We start from the raw sequence: 16995 nt of genomic DNA on the forward strand, positions 1-16995 counted from the left end.
AGGCGGGGGCAGAGGGAGAGGGAGAGGAAATCTTAAACAGGGTCCACACTCAGCATGGAGCCCTTCAAGGGCCTGATCTCATGACCCTGAGATCATGATCTGAGTCAGATGCTTAACCAACTGAGCCAACCAGGCTCCCTTCCTCCTTTTTTTTTCTTTTCTTTTCTTTCTTTTTTTTTTTTTTTTTTTTTTTTTTTTGAGATAACTCTTAAAGGACAGATTCTGTGTTGGCCAGTGGAATTTTTATATACCAAGTAAACATATTTCAAAAATGTGTTCCTTCATCATTTTCACAAGAACTGAGCACCTACTTTTTGCCATCACTGAAGCCCTGTCTTTGGTTCTAGGGATAGGTGTTAAGTTCTTCTCTTTGAACAATTTGTGGACATGTAGAATCAGTAACAAAAGTGTGTGAAAATTGCTACATCAGTGATCCTGGTCTATGCAAGCACAGAGAAAGGCCAGTTAATCAGTCTGGTCCTCGTTAAATTTGACACTTTCGAGCTAGTTATAGATAGAGTTCAGTTATATCAATTTTAATGCTAAGAGGCTAAGAGGAAAGAGAAAATAATGAAATGAAAATATGGCCTGATTTCCCCTCTTTCTTATAGCCTATTATATGTACTTGGAGATCTACTTAAATCTTTGCACTGAGGTAGATTGACATAATACTGTCTATGTAGAAGTGCACTCTGAGGGCTTTCTTTCCATTGTGGCTGATTAGAAACAAAACAGAACTAAACTAAAACAGAGTACTGGCCACTCTAGCCAACCATGGACACTGGGGTTATGGAGAAAAAAATGGCTTACTCGTTGGATCCACAAGCCAATATTTTAGCAGGCTATATCCTTTCTGAAACTGCCTGAGAGGATACATCAGTTCTGTGAATTCAGTCAGCATGGTAACACCTTCTAGAAAACTTTCTAATATTTTAATTATTTAACATGCTTTATCTTATTTTCATTTAATACCTGTAAGAGTTTTTTGTTCTTATCACAGAGGAAGAGGAAGAGAGAGCTGGCAATGTGATTTTCTTCCTCAACTCCTTGATAAGACTCCATTAACAGAATTAATGGAAGCTACTAATGGCAATGTTTGGACCTATAGACCAGTTAAATTTGCTTCCACTGTAAATTTGGCTTTTTTTGCCTTAATATGCATATTTCATTGTTTCATTTCTCTCATTTCCTTTTTCTCGAATCATTTAGAGTCCCGTTAGAATGTAATCCACCTTATTATTTTGTTAATTTATTTTTTCTTTCATTAATTCTTTCATCCTTCTATCCATCCATCCAGCCATACTAAATACTAACCACTGTGCCCAAAGCAGGAAGTACAAAAATGAATATGACATTCTTCCAGTCCTTAAACAGTTCTCAGCTCAATGAAGAAGAAAAACAAATAAAACATTCTTTTTTACCCATTTAGTTTAACTTACTGAGTCAGAAAAAAAGAAGATATTTTCTGTATCCAAGTCTCTTAGAATTAAGTTCAACCAAAGTGTACAAATTTCTTGCTAATGGTGTCCAAGTGTTGCCTCTGGATGATTCTAGGTCTTCAAGGCTTCTGGGGTCACCTTTTCATCTGATACTCAAACCAAGTTCCTAATAAACTGAGCTCCTATTCTTCATTCCGTTGGGAAATCTGTCTCTCCTAATGTCTCCAAATACTTTCACAAGGGCTACATGTCTCCTGATTTCCTTTACTCTTATTTATTACTCTCCTATGTTTTTGAGTCTCACCTTGTATCTTGCCTCCATGGTTGACCGCTCCCTTCTTTTTTGTCCTCCCATGGCCCAATACCTTCATCACTCAAAGCACCATCAATGCCAGGCTTTTGTACAACCACGTTTTACTGAAGGCATAACAGAGAAAACATCTTCTTAAAATTTGATGTACTCCATCCATGTCCCAAAGTTCCTTTGCTGCACCTAACAGGGATTTCTCACTTGCTTGTCCCCTCCCATGATGTGCCTTTCCTCCTCCTTAGAGACTTTTCCCATTTCTTTCTCTTCAGATTTCAACTTTCTTCCAACACCCCCAACTTTTAAGCTAACAGAAGACAACTTCCAATTTCCTACCACGTTATTATGAAGAATATTTTAGTTCTCTGTTACAGTCCTCTCATTCTAAACCATACCTAGTAGAGTCTTTAGACTTTATAAATTTTTTTAAAAAGCCATTCTAGCTTGTTTTTTAAAGCAAAATAATTAGGTATTTCTGAGATGAGTGTCTCTCTCCCAGAATGACAGTTTGTTTCTATTTTTACACTCTTTTTATTTTCCTATTATACTGTTATCACGCTCTGGCGGATTTACGAAGTCCTTAAAAGCTAAATATATATGGAACTATAAAAATTACAGTAAAGAATAATACAAATACAAAACCATGATGTGGTTCTTTAAGTAATGCTAATAATGGGGTGCCTGGGTGGCTCAGCTGTTAGGTGTCTGCCTTTGGCTCAGGTCAATCCCAGTTTCCTGGGATCAAAGCTGCATGGAGCCCCAAATCAGGCTCCCTGCTTGGTGGGAAGCCTGCTTCTTCCTTTCCCACTCCCCCTGCTTGTGTTCCCTGTATCACTGTTTCTCTCTCTGTCAAATAAATAAGTAAAATCTTTAAAATAAATGAACAAACAAATAAATATAATACAAAGCTAATAAAAATATTGATAAATTCAAGTCTCAAGTGACTTGTAAAAACAAACAACTTTCGGTTTGTCAAGGTTTTGTGTCTTAGAATTGTGTATATTTAGAGGCTGAATTGCTTCGTTTACTCACCAATATTTGTGTAGAAGCCAGAATTATGTCACAACACACACACAAAGACACACAGATAAAGACATAAATGTCCTATGTTATAGGAGGTAGTGAACTATTCTTATTAAGACTTAGGAAGATTCTATAAATGCTTGTAATTTAGAAACTTCTCCAATTCACTTAATGAGTTATCAACCTGTATTATCAAGTTGAAAATACACTGAAACAGTGTTTTTCAAACTTTGGTATGCATAGCAATCACCATGATTGCTTGTTAAATGCAAATTCCTTCTCCCCAATGAATCTGTGTCTGATATCTGGTGTGGAGAGTGAGGAGTTCACATTTGTGTAAGCTCTCCAGGTATGTTCTAATAAATATGACCAAACTCCTTTTCTAGGAATATTGGTGGGCAAAGTGGGAAATTTAACAAGATGATTCGTGTTACTTAAATTCCAACCACCATGTGCGGTTGTACCTTCCGAATCTGTTGACCTTTTTCTGACAACATAATGACTCATTTAATGAACATAAACATCAGGTTCTAGTAGTTCTTGTTAAGATACTAATTATATATATATTTTTAAAGTATACTAAAATATATATAATAATGATTTCTAGTGTTTACATAGGGTTTTAAATTAAAAACCACTCTAACATATATCTTTTCTTTTTACTGCATCCCAAACAATAGGGTTGATACAATAATTTAAGATAAGTGAATTCTATAGCTCCCAATAGGCCAACAAGTTTAAAGGGGAACCACTGGCAACCAAACTGCTCTAAAGTCACCTTACAGCCTCATTTTAAAACCCAGGTAATATTTCTGGTTTATTTAAAGCTCTTCAGAAAAAAAAAAAAAAAAAGGTTAACCTTGAAAAAGTCAGGGTCTCTGTGCTAGGTTGGGCTTTAATCATGACAATTCGTGCCAAAGAGGCAGGTTTGGAAGAGCTGCTGCTCCTGGGGTGTTCCAGTAAAGGCATCACTTGAGAAAGGGAGTTTGAAAAAGTCCAGACTTTTTGTTAAAACTTCCTACTGTGCTATAGACAAGTCTTCCCTTTCCATCAGGTCAACCTTCATTTATCCCTCAAATTTCAGTCTGTAGATATTTTGTCAGAGGTTTCTATGACCCTTCAGTCTTAAAATAAAGCCCCCTTTATTTGATCCTTTCTATCCTTCATTGCATTTATCACAATTGTAATTATAAAATTTTTGTGTGGTTAATTATTTCATAGAATGTGAATTACTCAAACACAGCCATCGTGTTTTGTTAACTATTCTTATGTTAAAGCCCTAGTCCTGTGGCCTGGCATAGAGGGGCGCCTAATTCATACTTGCTGAATGAATGAATGAATGAATGAATGAAGAGTAGGAAAATGTCTGATCAGAAAAGGTCCCAGTGTCTTGTATTGACAAGCCTCAGAATACACAAGAAAATTGTCTTTGTTATATGAGAGATAGGCTGGGAAGCTAGAACAGATTTTGAAAGTGCAATGTTGGGACATCCCAATCAATTCACTACATGAATGTAGGTGGACAGAGTTTGAGACTGCAAAGTTAGCTGCAAAAATGCTGACTGAGGAATACTAGAAGCATAAAATAAAATTGTAGTTTACTTTAACTACCTCGTATTCTGTACCTGCCTCACAGATAGAATGTGTGCACTACAACTTTTGACACTTAGTTTGAAATGCTGGAGACTAGAGTGTGGGGAGTGGCTTGGTGGGGGAGTCAATATGTACACACCAGCAGGACTCTAATGACAAAAGGAGAGTTCAGGGGGAATCAGAAACAAAGTTGACTCTCAGATCTATAGACAAAATTGTGATTAGATTAAGAAGTAATGTATGAATCAAGGATAATTGATCCTTCCTCCAAAAGATACTATCTTTTAAAGTATCTAGAAGGTCTTAGTGGTACTGTTACAAGTAGTTGATTTTAAAAGAACCATATATTTGTTTGTACAAAGAGAAAGCTGAGTGAAAACATGTTAACATCTTGCATTATGTCTGGGGAAGATATGAATGAAACTGTAATATCAAAACCAAGGGAAATGAGAAGATATTCATGGGGAAGTAAGTCAAAGCCATGAAAATGGAATGTTTTATAATATTATAAGAATGATGTACTAACTGCTACACTGCACTGAAACAATTGAACTGGTTCTTTGAGGCAGATAGTCACCATCCTAAGTTTTTTTTTGTTTGTTTTTTTGGTCCTTTTGTATTCGCTTACATTGAAACTCTACCAGGGAAAAAGGAGGTAGTTTCAATCTCTTCTTGAAACTTAGGCGTGGGTGAGGCATAGGTATTAAGGGACAGGTTTGGGATTCAGATACACCCTACTTTTCTGAAAAAGGGCTACCCTGCACTTGACTGATGACTTCTTGCTCCTAAATGATTAATTGATTTGGATATTCAAAGGGCAATCTCTTGGTCCTCATTACACATGCTAAATCTGAGAGCATTAGCAGAAAGCATTAGGAATCTGCTGGCTTCTTTGCAAGCCTCTGGTACTGTCTGCAACAGTACCATTCACTCAAACTGGGTGTTAAATATTAAGAAGTATGTGACCCCAAGGTAAATTTTTCAACATATTTGGGTTCAGCAAGTGAGAGTCTGGTAGTTCCCAAAACAATTGGGGGTGAAACTTGTCAGGTTAGCATCTTAAGTTTATCACTTTGTGTCTTAAGACTTGGAAAAGTAGCTTAAATTCTGTGTTAATATTGCAGAGCTATAAAATATGGTAGTAGTAACGTTGTTATGAGTATTGATATGAGTTAATTATGTAATTTGCTTTTATGAGTGTCTGGCACTAATAAGAATTAAGTAAGTGAGAGCTTTTATTATTATTATTCTGTATTAGTAGGTATGTGTACTCGCATATTAATGACTGAAGAAATGAAATAAAAAGTTGAGTAAAAAAACCCCTGCAATTTTATAGCATGCTCCTCTAACACTTGGAATTCTTTTTCAGGTGAGAAAGAAAATTTGTTCCTTAACTCTGTTTCTCTCTCTCTTTGGTCTTGTTGCCTACTCTTCATCTCTAGATCTGTTCTTTTGGACAAGTCTCCACCTTAAGTTGATACAATTTAACTGTAACATAGCTCAAAAAAATTTTTTTTCTCATCCATACCTCATGACATCTTGATGATTTTACTTATGATTAAAAACCTATAGTTAAATTCAGGTATCTTCCAAATTTTCATTGGTGTGGACTGTACCTTATATTTATAGATGTAAAGCTTGATCTAATACATGAAGATTTCTAATACATGATCTAATACATGCTTTCTATTCAGAAGCAGTATCTGGAGCCACTGTGTACATTTCTTATTTTTTTTTCAGTTTGTTGCCCTTTACATTGTTTTGGGTTGATTTTTATGCTCTCTTAACAGGTATACTATAGAAAAGAGTCAAGAAATATTTTCCAACATAAAGCCAAAGTTTTTACCTATATAAGCAGAAAACATAACTTGAAACACATTACACGTGCAATCTAATTAACGATACCTACACATCTCTTCTTTCACTTGAGTGACATCCAAGCAAAATCTCCAAATAAGTTTTTTTTTTTTTTCTTCTGCAGGGATCGATACTTTTAAATTTGGATCAAAGTATACCAAAGTTCAGATCACTCTCTCTTTGTTTTTTTGTTTTTTTTTTTATTTCTTTTTTCCCCCTACAGTTTATTGCTTTTGCTTCTTTATTCTTCATCCTGGTTTCAATCACAACCTTTTGCCTGGAGACACATGAAGCTTTCAATATTGTTAAAAACAAGACAGAACCAGTCATCAATGGCACAAGTGTTGTTCTGCAATATGAAATCGAAACGGATCCTGCCTTGACGTATGTAGAAGGAGTGTGTGTGGTGTGGTTTACTTTTGAATTTTTAGTCCGTATCATTTTTTCCCCTAATAAACTTGAATTCATCAAAAATCTCTTGAATATCATTGACTTTGTGGCCATCCTACCCTTCTACTTAGAGGTGGGACTCAGTGGGCTGTCATCCAAAGCTGCTAAAGATGTCCTTGGCTTCCTCAGGGTGGTAAGATTTGTGAGGATCCTGAGAATCTTCAAGCTCACCCGCCATTTTGTAGGTCTGAGGGTGCTTGGACACACACTTCGAGCTAGTACTAATGAATTTTTGCTGCTGATAATCTTCCTGGCTCTAGGAGTTTTGATATTTGCTACTATGATCTACTATGCCGAGAGAGTAGGAGCTCAACCTAACGACCCTTCAGCTAGTGAGCACACGCAGTTTAAAAACATTCCAATTGGCTTCTGGTGGGCTGTAGTGACCATGACTACCTTGGGCTATGGGGATATGTACCCCCAAACATGGTCAGGGATGCTGGTGGGAGCCCTATGTGCTCTGGCTGGAGTGCTGACAATAGCCATGCCAGTGCCTGTCATTGTCAACAACTTTGGAATGTACTACTCCTTGGCAATGGCGAAGCAGAAACTTCCAAGAAAAAGAAAGAAGCACATCCCTCCTGCCCCTCAGGCAAGCTCACCTACTTTTTGCAAGACAGAATTAAATATGGCCTGCAATAGCACACAGGGTGACGCGTGTCTGGGCAAAGACAATCGGCTTCTGGAACATAACAGATCAGGTAAGGCACAATTTCAAATGCATGCCACTAACCACTTTATAGACCAGTATGTCCCTCAGGTAGAAGGCAACCATTTTCATTGTCTGCAAACATTCCTGAGTTTTCAGTTCTACCCCTTCACAATACACGTGTTTGTGTCAGGCTTGTAGACAGCTAGACTGTAGCTTTTCTCAGTAGATTCCAAGTAGAAGCCTGTGTAGCTGGTCTATAGAGTTTTCCTGCTTTAGTGGGAATGCCCTTTGCTGATGGTGCCAATATTTTCTTTTGCCCGTTTGTTGCTTTTGTGCCAATGTTTCTTTGTTCCCCTGCACGATGTGATGGTATGATACTGGCCATTTTCCATTTTTCATTCTCAAAATGTTGATTTCCTTATCATTTGGCTTGGTGTGTTTGTCTCAGTTTTATCTCTGCCACATGGGGCCATACATCTCAACCTATTTCACAAGAAGCAGTTACTTAAAAAGAATGGATGCTTATATTTCAATAGACTGAACACCAAAAAGGTGATATGGAAGATCATAATCTTTGATAATAAAAGTCATCCCTAGTAATATTCTAGAGGATTGATTACATTTTCATTTTTGTTAACTTAGGTAGGATATTCAGCATAATCCTTTTAGATTGGGTAAGATGCTATGGAATGTAATAAATTTACCATTATCCTGGAGGTAGATGATCTCCTTTGTCTAACCAATGGCAAAGTTGAAATTCCTTGAGGATTTCCTTTTTTATGCACTAGACATTGGGCTCTGTTCCCCTCCCAAACTGAATTTTGGGTGGTTTACTGATGAATCCCTACCCCCTCCATTGCCATAGATTATCTAGAAGACATTAACTGTAAATTAATATTCATTTTGCCAAAATGATAGTAATGTGCTCCCTATTTTATCTGGTACAGATGAAATATTTTATAGATTAAACAATTTAATTGTGTTTCAGCCCACTATGAAAATTTAAGATATGTGCATTCCCTATAACTTAGATATATTTAATCTTTTTCTGTAGAAAAATGATTCATAATAATCCCATGTGAATACTTTGGCATAACTTAGAAAAAACACCAATTACACAAAGCAAGCAAACAAACAAAAGTGGCAGGTAACATGTTCATTCATTAGTTTCCAGAAGTTTATATGAAGTAAAAGGGGAAAAAATATGGCTGGAACTAAACTTCTTAAAGATTTTATTCATAAAGATCCTTATACTTATTTAGTACATTGTTCTGCAAATTCTGTCAATATATCTGAAAACTATCAGGCAAAAAATGTCTTTATGAAAGGTGGAGTTTAGTTGATGTCGCTAGTCTCATTGGACTGATCGCAGAGTACCTGTGCAGAGTCCTTATGAAGGGCATGAGAAACAGGACAGATACACTCTCAGCCTGGATAAATATTGTTATAACAAGCTAGCATCTAGGCCAATCAGATGCAAATGTCTTTGGCAAGCATATAGAAGTAAACAGTTGTTTCAAGGGCATTTGGAGAAGTTACTCTTATTCCATCGTTATGTTCAAAAACATATTTTTTTTTTCACTTCAAAATGGAGAACCTGGACACAAAGTGAGTTTTGGGATTATTTTAATTAAGATTTTTGTTCAAAAGTTACTTTCTGCAAATACTATAAGCATGTGTCTTAAAGAACTCCAAAACCAAATATGGACCTAGCAGCTTTTCCTTAAATAGATTCCACCTTTAAAGATTCTTATTCACAATAACTAGATAGCATGTCAAAAATCATATGATACTAATGTGTGTGCTACATCATTATCACACTTATTTTGAATTCATATTAGTTCTGTAAAAGTCCATTTCCTATTAGATAGAATCCAAAATGGAATTAAAACTTCCCAAAGAACATTTCTCTCCTTTTCAATACATTTCCATTTTGCTCCATGTAAATTTTTGTAATGAGTGATGAAAACCCTTTTTCTTATCATGATGTGATTATTGTGTTTTGTATATCGAGTGACTGTACTATGGACATTCAGTGTAAACTCTTTGTACTGTCTCATTTCCTCATCCATCACTGTCTGTCAATGGGCATGGTGCTGTGACCAGTGTTATCAGGTGACGACAGTACAGGAAGTGAGCCGCCATTATCACCCCCAGAAAGGCTCCCCATCAGACGCTCTAGTACCAGAGACAAAAACAGAAGAGGGGAAACATGTTTCCTACTGACGACAGGTGATTACACGTGTGCTTCTGATGGAGGGATCAGGAAAGGTAGGCATGCATTTAATCAGATCCTAACAGGTGACTTAGAAATTAAGTGCTGCAAATATATGGAGTGATATAAATGCTCTTTTGTCATTTTGTAGGAAAGACTGCACGTAGTGTTCTCCTGCATTCCTCATCACCTCTTTTCTCATTATAAACATTAAAGTGCATATCATAACAGCTTACTTGATTGTCCTATCTGAAAGGCATTTCACCCTTCTTTCTTTCTTTATGTTTTTGATTTCCATTAGTCTATGGGAAGAATTGTAATGGGGTATTTAAAAATTAAGTCATTCAGCTAATTAATATAATGTACTCAACAGTTTTTAAACAGTTTTCAACTACAGGTAATAAAATTCATTAATTGGGTCTATGCATATATTTGATAAGTAATTGATAAAACAACAAGGATTTTTTTTTTTTCCAAAGAAAAGTTTTAAACACACTGTAGTTAAGCCTCTTATCTAATATTTGGGCAGTTTTGCCATGATTTATCTCAATGTCAGAAGGTCAAAAAGATCCAACATCCTTGGCCATATAGAATAGTATATGCCATCACTTGAAAGGCTACTTATGTACTTACAAATTGTGCTAAAGAATTTCTTTTTTATATTTTTGATATTTGATATTTTTGATATTTTGATATTTGATAATAATACTTTTAAGTTTGTTACTATTTCAACCCAAACTAAACTGTGCCTGGCACACAGAATACACTCAATAATTATTTGTCGAATGAATAAATTTTTTTGGGCAGGCATCTTTGGTTAAGAAATATAACAGAATATTGAAGCTCCACTCCATTATGTCCTTCCAATTTTCTAGATGATACCACCGTCTATGACTATTACCCAGGAACTGTTTTTTGTTTTTGTTTTGTGTAAACTTGACAGATCTCAGGACAATTCTCCCTCCTTAAGAAATAGTTTTGTGACGTCTGTTACCCACTCTTGTCCAAGGGCTGATATGCTCTTTGATTACCTCCTACTTTGATAATTCCAGTTGCTTTATTGACCTGGCTCTCTTTCTCTGCTTATTGACTGAATAGAGAAAGAATTATAATAATTTCTTATGTAATGGACTGAATTATAATGAAAAGACGGTCTAAAACTTTCATATTAGTGCAACTGCATTTAAAAAATACTGCACTTTTTTGCTATTCATTGCATTTTCTCCCTATTGAATACTTTAACATTTTAAGCCTTAAATATTTATTTTGTGATGTCTTCTCTCTTTGAAATGTCTCATTACCCGTATTGTACTTCTCTTTCATTACTTCTGAAGACTTTGTATTGTCCTGTCTCCATGCCTGTGAGTCTCAAAAGAGAAGACAGACTTTTTTATTTCTTCAGTATGTAGTATTTTACATACTTCTTCATTTCAATTACTTCCATTCCTCTGCATCTATTATTTGCACCAAAATGTATTTCAATGATCTGAATAGGTTTATTTGGTTGTTTGCCATTCTACATTTAAATATTAAGTGCTAGAACAATTTTTAAAATGTTTTATGAAGATAGTTAGTGTCCTATCATAGTACTTACTTACATAGCAAAATATATATACATATATTAAATAATGATTATAATATGTAACTAATAATTTCTTGTATAGAACATTATATTTTAAGTGCATTACATATCTTTACTCACTATATGTATATACATGCATATATGTGTATATATGTATATATGTATTTATATATAATATGTGGTTACATTCACATACATTTTTGAGCATCACTTAATAAATGGTCACATGCAATATTTATACTAACATTGCATGTTTAAGGACTTAGCTAAAATTTTTTCCTTCCACTATTAGACAATACTTTGGATTTTAAACTGTCAAAGGAGATCACATAAGAAAAAATACTTTGCAAATTATAAATCACTATGTAAATATAGAATTTTTCTGTAAAATGGCAATGTTTCATGAGCAAAGCAATTAATAAGATACCTAGTTTGTATGGAAGGGTTATATATGAAATCTTATTTCACAAATGCAGAATTCTCTTTCTCAATGAGCACATCTTTGAAAATTCATCTATGGGCTTTTATTCTTTGTCATTTCTCACCACAATCAACTTCCTTTTTCATTCTTGCTTAGTTTCTTTACACCTTGTGTTATTTTTTCTCTCAGGCCTTGTAGTATTTTTCGTTAATTTCACTTAATTTTCTTAGTGTGTTGTCTTGTTATGTTTATCAAGAACCCATTCATTTCTTCTCTTGTTCCTTTTTATGTAGATTATGGATTTCTCCTACTATTCTTATTCAGAACATTTATTTGCTATATGATCCCTTTTTTATCCTTCAAGTTGGTCTCTCTACTGATTTTTAGACTTCTGAAAATTCTCCTCTATATAGATGAAAAGAAAGGACTAGATTCCCACTGAATTCTTTTTCTATCAACAAATATGAATATAGATGGGCGTACATTAAGAAAATTTATGGATCCTCTATGAAAGTGAACTCTCAGTACTTGGAACCTATGTTTTTATTTATGCAGTAGTTTTTAGGAAATCATCTTTCATACACAAAAACATAGCTATTGATAATGCATGGCTAAGCAGTTTCAGTATGCCCCAAATAAGCACATGCTCTTAAGAACCATATAAAATGCACATCATATATTTAGGGGCCAATTCCAACTAGGTTCAATATTGTGTATCCTCCTGAATCATATTTTTAACCATTCGAGTCAATAAAAGTTTGCTTAAGCACAAACCTTATCAAATTTTCTATCACAAATGAACCTGCAGAATAAAAAATACATACATACTTAAAAGAATAACTTATAATTTTACTAATTAAATACTTCTTATTAAATTAGAAGAGAAGTCTTTTCAAATGAACACTGAAATTATAGTTATTAAAAGTAAAAGGACTTGTAAACAGAATGGGTAATATTTATGTTGAAAACTGTAATTCAGAAAAATAATTGAACATTTAGAATGCAACCAAAATTTACATATAACTATTGTCATTAATAGAAAATTTTTACCTTTTTGGAGGTCCCATTGGGAGCTTGGAAGTTGTGGGAGACCAGATGTAAATTTTTATAAGGATGAATGATTTATAGGTGTTAACACCTCTCTGGTTCATGCATATTCACCAGTTTGCTTTTAATCAAACCAAATCAATGTTTATAGTGTAGCTTGCATTTTTAGATTACATGGCCAACTAAGATGAATTATTCTTCCTATAATTCCCCAAGTTATATTTCCAGTCACTTTAGAGAACAGCAGTAACAACTAGCTCTCCAGGCACACGGAGGTCCCCATGTAAGGATAAATTATCTGCAATTCTTTTTTAATTATTTAAGACATCCCTTTATTAAGTATTCCATCATCTATTGGAATAGGATGAAATATATATCACCTCCCATGTTTTATATCTCCGAATGCTAACAAAACATATTGGCAGATAATTCTCTCGTTAGCAGAAATTATGTCCTAGAGAACTTCACCACACTTAATGGGTGGCATAACTTTCCATCAACAAAATCTCAGAGAAGACATCTAGTGTGATGAGAGTTTATGTATGTGTATGGGGAAGGATGTTCCTATTCAAAGCTGCTTCACCCCCACAGTAGAGCAGTTATTGCAGTCCATGTCCATACTTGTCCTGGGTGCTGATAAATCAAATAATCACTAACTCACTTAATTTCTCCTTTTCTAGTGAAAGGAGGAGAGATGGTAGTAGCTTCTTCCCCAGAAGTCCATGAAAATACAGAATTAGAGAAAGAAGTATTGTGAGAGGAACATGGGAAAGCACAAAAGGCCCATTTTCTTTCTCATATAGTGATCATGCCCACTGAGGGCCAATTAAAGTCCGAGGAATGAGCCCTAAATCTAAGGGATAACAAAGTTCACTGAAATTGTATGTACTTGCTCAGATTTGACTGTCCAACAGAGAATTTCATTTCCTTGTTCTACAATACATTTTTTCAGTAGACCTGTCAGACAGAACATTTATTTCCTGACTGCTTTTTCAGCCAATAGTGGTCCTGCTCTAAAGACATTCACTTCTAACTTTACAGTGTGCCACCCCCCCCCCACCTAACCACCTCTAATCTTTTGTAATAAATAGTACCACAATATATGAGTCCTTCCAAAGGTGACCTTGATGAGAATGTTGCTTGAGTAGCTAAGGGAAACCACTGGGTTAAAGCTTGTGAAATGTATCTTTTATCCTGTAAGTCCATGACTATCACACATGAATGATTAGAATGTGAGATGATAGAAAGAAAAAGTGAATCAAGATCAAATGGTTCTCAATTCCCGGCAGTGGAGAGCCAACTGAAAACATCAGATAACCAAGTTCCGATCGTAAATTCACTGAAATGATGACTTAACTTATATTTCATTTCATTTCTTTTTTTTTCTTTTCCTTTTTTTTTTTATTTTTAATCCAAGGAGCTAGAAGCGAGCATTCATTCCATATCGCCTAGATAATGGCATCCAATGTCATTATTTAAGAATCATCCTTTTAACACTATAAAGCTGGAAGATTAAATATGCTCAGAAAAAAAGCCATCCACTTAAACTTAATCCTGCTTATTAGCTTAGTAAATAATTAAAAAAATAAGAAAAAATAACCCATTTTTTTTTCAGAAACATATTCTGAAATGTATGAATATTAGCCAAGTTTGTATCTTACTTAAATTGCTTTGCCTAATTCTTAAAAGATTTCTAGTATTTTATATGTCAAAATTACATCAATGCAAAATATAATCTGGGAAAGAATAATTTTTGAAGGATTACAACTATAATTTGTGATAGCTGGCTTAATCTTTTGGGAATGACAGCTCTAGTGAGCTTTATTTACTTACTTTTTTAAAGTTACAAATGGTCTCAGTATTGAATTCTTTGTGAAAAAAAAAAAAAATTCTTCCTTGAACTCAAAATAGCACTTTTGATTATCCTGCATGGTATTGTTTGTCTGTGTCTATTTTCTGGTTGAATTCAACTGATGTCTGTGCATTTTTTCATAAAAGGATATGAAAAATCCCGAAGCTTAAACAACATAGCGGGCTTGGCAGGCAATGCTCTGAGGCTTTCTCCAGTAACATCACCCTACAACTCTCCTTGTCCTCTGAGGCGCTCTCGATCTCCCATCCCATCTATTTTGTAAACCAAACTGCATCAGTCGGCTAAACTGTATGAATTCAAGTACTGTCTACCCCATAATGGAGATAATTAAGTGTAGAGTTACTCCAGGCTCCATTAAATACAGCTTAAATCCTGCATGATACCACTATTTGAAGTCAGAAATGCCACTTGGGTAGCTAACAAATCTTATCCTGGCTTTAAAGATTACCTAAAGTAGTGCTACTTCTCTGTATTCATTGCCCCGGTCTCCTTTCGCAATAAAATGACAAGATAGTGTCAGCTATTGGCCAGTACACTAATACACAAACATATCTTCAGGGAGATGTATTTAAAACAGTGTGCTTCCAAATGCCAGTCACTTCATTGGAACTTCATTTCTCGTGACTCTAAACCATTTTGAAGATGTTTGGGATTCTATTTTGATTGCACACAACATGACTCTGGTCAGCTCATTTGCATGGACCATCTTGTCTCTATCACCTGAGAGCAATGTCACAGAGTTCGGGCACCGTGGATGGCTCGGGATATGTGTACTTGCGTCGAACCATCCGGCTGATACAGAAACACTGGTCAGCTATTCTGCATGTTGAATTGTGGGGCAGGGAGGGCGAGTTTCTCCTTGGCATTTTTTTTTCCTTATTCTTTGAAAGAAATATTTGTTTTAACTAGTTTAATTTCTTGATTGATTTACTTTTCTTAAAAAATGCTGTATTGGAGTTCTGAATGTCTCTGGTTGTTTGCACACAGATAACTGCAAAGAGGTTGTCATTACTGGTTACACGCAAGCTGAGGCCAGATCTCTTACTTAATGGCTTGGGGAAGGCACAAAACATGAGAGAAAGGTAACTGCCGGCCAGGCTTGCATTGTTTAGCCAGGGATTGCTGCTTGGAACTAGAGTCATATATATATATATATATATATATTTTTTTTAATCCCAGGATTTGTCATCATTTTCAGAGGCAAAGTGCCAAATATCACCCAAAGCTCTCATGTCCTTTTTTTTTTTAATACCCCCTCCTTTATTTTTATTTATTGATTTTTGTGCAAACATCAAAAATTATTGTGGTTCACAGGAGGCTTTTTTGACCAGCCTTAAATTTCTGACTCACAGGATTGATCAGATTTTCAGGCAGTATTTAACCAGGTGCTTTGTCCTGTATGTTGTTCTGTCTGTCTGTCTTAGCTCCCTGTCTTAAATGTATATGCCATCTGTCTTCATGAAGCACAGAGATGCCTTGATAAGATGTTCCTGATTTTAGTACTGGGTCCTCTCCCTTGCCCCCTGCCTTCTCTGCCCTTTGGAATAGCCTCTCTGCTTTGTATAAATGAATGACGCCCTGCAGACTACCTAAGTCCATTGGTACTGTGAACCTTTTTTGATAAGCAGGATTTAAGCAGCAGCATCACCATTACCATTGGTTGCTTGCTGCACGGTCAGTTTCTACTACCTAGCAACCAGCATTCATCACTACACTCCAGCAAAACCCCGAGGGAGTTTTATTCAGTCCAAGTGAAAGAAATTCTGTTTACAACATCCCAGAGAAGGCACTAGCGATAGTGTGTCTGGTATACTGGGCGTGTGAGGGAAGAAAAATGCCATAATGTAAATTGAGGGATAAACAATATTTCTAAGGCATTCGGGATCCTTGAGACTGTTGATTAATCCTTAATTCTCATGTTTATTTTTTTTTTTGTTAGGAAGACAAATGTCATTTTTATTATTGGCCACATAACATCTATTACTCTATATCCCTAAGTCCTAAAGCATGAACTGCATGTCAGAAATCTTGTACAGCAACACATTTACCCAGACGTACACATCTGATATTTAGAGATTCAATGATCTTTTTTAATAACACCACACTTAGAAAGTTAAAATGACCTATAGCATTGTGGTAAAGGAATTAATATGCTGTCTGGTGCTGCTGTTATTGACTGCAGTGTTGTACAGAATTTGTCATGGATTTTTGACCGCTGAAAAAGGGACAATGGAATTTAGCCATACCAAGGACTGTACTGGAAACAGACTTCTGCTGCTGAATGTGCCCTGATGTGACCAGGTAGCACTTGGAAGAGGTCCCTGCATCTCCGCGAGGCATCTAAAGCTTAGAAAAGAACTGTGGCTGGAACTCATTTGGTGCTCCCCATATGAGTGGTCTGCTGTGGACTGGCCAGGAGCCGTGAAACAATTGTAAATACCAACACGTGTGCATGGGTCAACAGCTTCAGCCATCTCACATCCAAGGAAGCCAAGTCCATGACCAACATGGAGCTTCTGAGTAAGGCCCATACCTC

General features: G+C 35.6%; 1 protein-coding gene across 9 annotated transcripts in view; it reads left to right on the plus strand.

The window, feature by feature from the left end:
* The window catches only part of KCNC2 (potassium voltage-gated channel subfamily C member 2), a gene marked incomplete at both ends in the record, with an annotated part of 183974 nt that extends 167223 nt beyond the window's left edge, over nucleotides 1–16751 (plus strand). The window contains 3 exons of one of the 9 annotated variants that reach the window (XM_080811866.1): nucleotides 6443–7370; nucleotides 9428–9592; nucleotides 16642–16751. In XM_080811866.1, the coding sequence (XP_080667992.1) occupies nucleotides 6443–7370; nucleotides 9428–9592; nucleotides 16642–16751 (1203 nt within the window). Of the gene's footprint in view, nucleotides 1–6442; nucleotides 7371–7769; nucleotides 7874–9427; nucleotides 9593–14584; nucleotides 14722–15446; nucleotides 15509–16398; nucleotides 16434–16641 lie in introns of those variants that run through there. The other 8 variants (XM_080811869.1, XM_080811865.1, XM_080811867.1 and 5 more) reach the window with 8 other exon arrangements.
* Between the last annotated feature and the right edge of the window lie 244 nt (nucleotides 16752–16995).

The sequence above is a fragment of the Martes martes genome, assembly GCF_963455335.1.
Source record: "Martes martes genome assembly, chromosome: 8".
Taxonomy (NCBI): domain Eukaryota; kingdom Metazoa; phylum Chordata; class Mammalia; order Carnivora; family Mustelidae; genus Martes; species Martes martes.